This window comes from Saccoglossus kowalevskii, chromosome 11 (genome assembly GCF_978046115.1).
Source record: "Saccoglossus kowalevskii chromosome 11, keSacKowa6.1, whole genome shotgun sequence".
Classification (NCBI taxonomy): domain Eukaryota; kingdom Metazoa; phylum Hemichordata; class Enteropneusta; family Harrimaniidae; genus Saccoglossus; species Saccoglossus kowalevskii.
The window spans coordinates 32,583,355-32,589,474 of NC_140651.1; the positions used below are offsets into that span (position 1 = coordinate 32,583,355).

At 37.3% G+C, this 6,120-nt stretch overlaps 1 protein-coding gene across 1 annotated transcript; it reads left to right on the forward strand.

The window, feature by feature from the left end:
- The first annotated feature begins 2,842 nt into the window (after positions 1–2,842).
- LOC144353333 (uncharacterized) lies at positions 2,843–4,822 on the forward strand. Its single transcript, XM_085505347.1, has 2 exons — positions 2,843–3,059; positions 3,511–4,822. Exons 1-2 carry the CDS (start codon positions 2,843–2,845, stop codon positions 4,755–4,757), a joined length of 1,464 nt encoding a protein of 487 aa, XP_085361473.1. The 3' UTR covers positions 4,758–4,822.
- Positions 4,823–6,120: the final 1,298 nt, after the last annotated feature.

Below are 6,120 nucleotides of genomic sequence, written 5' to 3' on the forward strand. Positions count from 1 at the left end.
ATATCATGAATGGTATTATTGTTTTAGCAACTGCCCTCAGATGATGATTTTAAGGAAGGGTTTATTACATATTGGCGCGAGGGCACGTCGCATTCCTCCTGCGCCGCAAGTTTGTATATATCGATGTTTATCTCGGCGATATATCATACCAAAACAAACGAAAGTCCTACCGAGATTCGAACTCAGATCGCTGGATTTAAAGTCCAGAGTGCTAACCATTACACTACAGGGCCTGTAGTACTGCATTCTAATATACATTTCTATGGTGAAAAAAAACATTACTCAGGAAGATATAAATCCTTTAAACTGAGATGACCGATGCATTTCGAATACCTGTGCGTCATTCAGAACACCCTCTCACGCATTAATATCATGAATGGTATTATTGTTTTAGCAACTGCCATCAGATGATGATTTTAAGGAAGGATCTATTACAGATTGGCGTGAGGGCACGTCCCATTCCTCCTGCGCCACAAGTTTGTATATATCGATGTTTATCTCGGCGATATGTGATACCTAATTTAACGAAGGTCCTACCGAGATTTGAACTCGGATAGCTGGATTCAAAGTCCAGAGTGCTAACCATTACACGTTAGGGCCTGTAATACTTCCTTCTAATATACATTTCTACGGTGAAAACAAACATTACACAGAAAGATAAAAATCCTTTAAACTGAGATGACCGATGCTTTTCGAATACCTGTGCGTCACTCAGACATTGACACCTTCTCACGCATTGATATCATGAATGGTATTATTGTTTTAGCAACTGCCATCAGATGATGATTTTAAGGAAGGATTTATTACAGATTGGCGTGAGGGCACGTCGCATTCCTCTTGCGCCGCAAGTTTGTATATCTTGGCGGTGTATCATATCAAAATTAACGAAGGTCCTACCGAGATTTGAACTCGGATCGCTGGATTTAAAGTCCAGAGTGCTAACCATTACACGTTAGGGCCTGTAATACTGCATTCCAATATACATTTCTATGGTGACAACAAACATTACTCAGAAAGATAAAAATCCTTTCAACTGAGATGACCGATTAATTTCGAATAGCTTTGCGTCACTCAGACATTGACACCTTCTCACGCATTGATATCATGAATGGTATTATTGTTTTAGCAACTGCCCTCAGATGATGATTTTAAGGAAGGATTTATTACAGATTGGCGTGAGGGCACGTCGCATTCCTCCTGTGCCGCAAGTTTGTATATATCGATGTTTATCTCGGGGATATATCATACCAAAATAAACGAGATTTGAACTCGGATCGCTGGATTTAAAGTCCAGAGTGCTAACCATTACACCATAGGGCCTGCAATACTTCCTTCCAATATACATTTCGATGGTGAAAACAAACATTACTCAGAAAGATAAAAATCCTTTCATCTGAGATGACCGATGCATTTCGAATACCTGTGCGTCACTCAGACATTCACACCTTCTCACGCATTGATATCAAGAATGGTATTATTGTTTTAGCAACTGCCCTCAGATGATGATTTTAAGGAAGGATTTATTGCAGATTGGCGTGAGGGCACGTCGCATTCCTCCTGCGCCGCAAGTTTGTATATATCGGTGTTTATCTTGGCGGTGTATCATATCAAAATTATCGAAGGTCCTACCGAGATTTATACTCGGATCGTTGGATTCAAAGTCCAGAGTGCTAACCATTACACCATAGGGCCTGTAATACTTCCTTCCATTATACATTTCTATGGTGAAAACGAACATTACTCAGAAAGATAAAAATCCTTTCAACTGAGATGACCGGTGCATTTCGAATGGCTTTGCGTCACTGAGACATTGACACTTTCTCACGCATTGATATCATGAATGGTATTATTGTTTTAGCAACTGCCATCAGATGATGATTTTAAGGAAGGATTTATTGCAGATTGGCGTGGGGGCACGTCGCATTCCTCCTGCGCCGCAAGTTTGTATATATCGGTGTTTATCTTGGCGGTGTATCATATCAAATTTAACGAAGGTCCTACCGAGATTTGAACTCGGATCGCTGGATTCAAAGTCCAGAGTGCTAACCATTACACCATCGGGCCTGTAATACTTCCTTCCAATATACATTTCTATGGTGAAAACAAACATTACTGAGAAAGATAAAAGTCCTTTCAACTGAGATGACCGATGCATTTCGAATACCTGTGCGTCACTCAGACATTGACACCTGCTAATGAATTGATATCATGAATGGTATTATTGTTTTAGCAACTGCCCTCAGATGATGATTTTAAGGAAGGATTTATTGCAGATTGGCGTGAGGGCACGTCGCATTCCTCCTGCGCCGAAAGTTTGTATATATCGATGTTTAACTTGGCGGTGTTTTATACCAAATTTAACGAAGGTCCTACCGAGATTTGAACTCCGATCGCTGGATTCAAAGTCCAGAGTGCCAACCATTACACCATAGGGTCTGTAAAACGTCTTTCCAATATACATTTCTATGGTGAAAACAAACATTACTCAGAAAGATAAAAATCCTTTCAACTGAGATGACCGATGCATTTCGAATACCTGTGCGTCACTCAGACACCTTCTCACGCATTGATATCATGAATGGGATTATTGTTTTAGCAACTGCCCTCAGATGATGATTTTAAGGAAGAATTTATTACAGATTGGCGTGAGGGCACGTCGCATTCCTCCTGCGCCGCAAGTTTGTATATAGAGCGTATGCACATGACGTCATGAACCGGAAGTTCCACCATGTTGGAGATACGCGCGGCAATTTTGATGTCGACGACGCAGTGAAACAGATTCGATATTTTGACAGGCGTATTGTTTAGAATTGTTTAGACATTTCAAGAGTTAAATTACATAATGGTTAATTACTGTAACGTATATGGATGTCACAAAAGATCAGATAGGGAGACGGATCGTTCGTTTTACAGGCTTCCTTCGGTAATTACTAACCAAGGTACCGAGTGTGAGGAGTTATCCCGGCATCGCAGACGACAGTGGTTATGTAATCTGAACCAGGATTTCAGTCACAAAAACCTCGGGAATGTCAGAGTTTGCTCTGACCATTTCATTAACAGTATGTCAAGAGCGAACTAAATAATTATTAGGAAATCTGTTATTAAAATGTCAGCTTTAGAAAATTTCTTGTCAACTTGACACTGGTCGTACAAGAGAGTACGTCCATGAGTTTGACAGAGTTTGTTTATAAATATCGTTGCTGTAGATATGGTCGCGTATCATTCATTGTTCATCCATGAGCCCATTTCGTTTTTGATTAGTGATGATTTGTGCTTTAAAAGTGTATTTTAATAGTCACACATGCACTTCTATATTTTAGAAACGTTTAAGTTTTTGTGGTCACGGTTGTTTGCTTACAGTGTTTTATTGGACTTTACTATGTACTTGTTTTGTGTATGTTCCAAATGAAATATAATATTCTATCTTGTATTTTGACAAATTCTGAAATTTATATACATTTGTTACCCTGTGCAATGGCACATCACTTTCAAATCAAATTTTATTTGTAGGGAAACCAGCTGATCTGTACAACAAAACATCTCCTGACTGGGCACCAACTCTGCTAATGGGACACAAGAAAATAAAGACACCAGAACTCCATCTTAAACGGTACAGTAGACAAGAGAAAAGGGAAGCTAAAAAGAGAAAAAGTGTATCAGCCCAGGCTCTCCTTTCATTACAAAAATGTGCACCATCTGATATATGCGAAGAGCCAGTTCATAAAAATGTGGAAATACAAACTGAAGTTAATAATACTTTATATGAGTCAATGATTTCAGAAATGCAACAATTAAGACTTCAAATTACAGACTTGAAACAACAGATAGAATTTTCTACATGTAGTTCCTTGTCCAATTTGTGTTTAAACAATTTGGAAGGGAAAGATGAAAAGGTGAAATTTTTGACTGGCTTGTCATCATTTGATGTTTTGTTGACTTTTTATTCTTATATTGAGCCTTTCTTACCATCAAATAAATCAATGACCAAATTCCAGATATTATTTATGACACTTGTACGCCTTCGATTGAATATTGCAGAACAGTTTTTAGCATATGAATTTCATGTATCACAGTCTACAATATCAAGAGTGTTTTCTGATGTCATTAATGTACTTTATGTTAGAACTAAACCATTTGTGTTCTCGCCTGAACGGGAGGTGTTGTACAAAACAATGCCTATGGAATTTGTGAAGCACTTTGGGAAGAAAGTAGCTGTGATTATTGACTGCTTTGAAATTTTCATAGAAAGACCCTCCAACCTCACTGCCAGGGCACAAACATGGTCCAACTACAAACACCATAATACAGTTAAGTTTTTGTTAGGTATAACACCTCAGGGTGCTGTTTCTTTTGTTTCTAAGGCTTGGGGTGGGCGGGCATCAGATAAGCATATCACTGAAAATTCGGGTTTTCTTGATCATATTTTACCAGGGGATGTAATATTAGCAGATCGGGGGTTTGATATACAGGATTTGGTGGGCTGCATGTGTGCAGAAGCCAAAATTCCAGCATTCACTCGGGGTAAGGGTCAGTTGTCTGCCCTTGAAGTTGAACAAACACGCAAGGTAGCTCACTGTCGAATTCATGTTGAACGTGTGATTGGCCTGGTTCGTCAAAAATACACAATATTGGATGGCACACTGCCCATAGATTATCTTATTTCTAAAGATAGTGACAGGATGACAAAGATAGACAAAATATGCTATGTATGTTGTGCACTTACTAATTTGAATGAACCAATTGTTTGCTTTGACTAAAATACTTACCCAGATTATTTGGTATTGTAAGAGAATAAAATGTATACTTTTCATGCTTGTTCAAATGTTTCATATGTTTCAGTACATTATTTATAAAACACAGTATTCAAAGATTAAATGATTTTGACCATGGAAACATCACAGACTCATTTACGTAACAGTATGCGCTACTAATACTAAATATGGTAATTGTTTTTGCTAAACATTTAATTTTTTCATCCATGAATACAGAGGATGTGTATTTCTAGCTGGTACTAGCAGCCGTTTTTTTTTCTGTTGCATGTACTGCAATGATGCAATATTTTTATTATAGTCAAGAGGCTATACAATGACATTTGTCAAATAAAAACAATACAACAAATAATAATTTAATCATTTTATTATGTTGCTTTCACAGTGTTGATATACCGGTATGTATATACATTCCACAATCAAATGAATGGATGATCTTTATATACAGTAGTTTATATCTGGCATGACAAAATAAAGTTAAAATTACATTGTAAGCACAACTACATACAAAATGATGTGTCTCAGAATCAGTTTGAAACTCAAAGAGCAGGGAGGTAGAGAATAGGCAGAAGGCAGCAAAAAAACCTGCTGTGGGCAAGAAATGTTCTTCTGTAAAAATTAGCAGTCAATACATACATATGACAACACCTACATTTGGTTGTTAAAATTTCTTGCTGTAATTTTCATAATTCCTTCTTATTCAAATATTTCCTACATCCCAGAAGAGCAACATTTAAGGTAAAATTGTCAGAGTTTGCAAAGGTAAGTATTTTGATCAAACACATCACATGGTTAAACTATTTGGTGAACCAAATTTTAAAAACACTACATTTCATGGTTTTCCTTTATTTTTCCCACCACGCCTAAATTCTGGAAGCTTCCTGCAGTCAGGACAGTACCATTTTTTAGACCTGGGAGCCCTATTTATTTTAACACATTCAAAGTGGAACCATTTAATTTCACAATTCACATTGTCACATGCAATCATTTCACCGGATTCTACCTGTTCACAATAGCAATACAACACGTCTCCCTCAGATGATGTTGATACCTTATTAAGAGCGTGAGTGCTGGTACTGAAACAGGTGCTAGGTAACCGAGAATAAAATTTCCCCACTAGTTCAGGTAAAATTGCAATTCTAAATAACCGTTCTGATTTTACTACAATTTCTTCCCAAAGTGAACTATTAAATTGTATTATCTCAATGTGAATGCCCTTTTCAGTCCATAAAACAAAATAACCGAATTCATATTTACAAACACCAAGCTGAGTTTGAACCTGATAATAATATGCATGTTTTCTACTTAGTTTTAAATGACCATCCTCATTTATCTGTAAACAAAACATTTT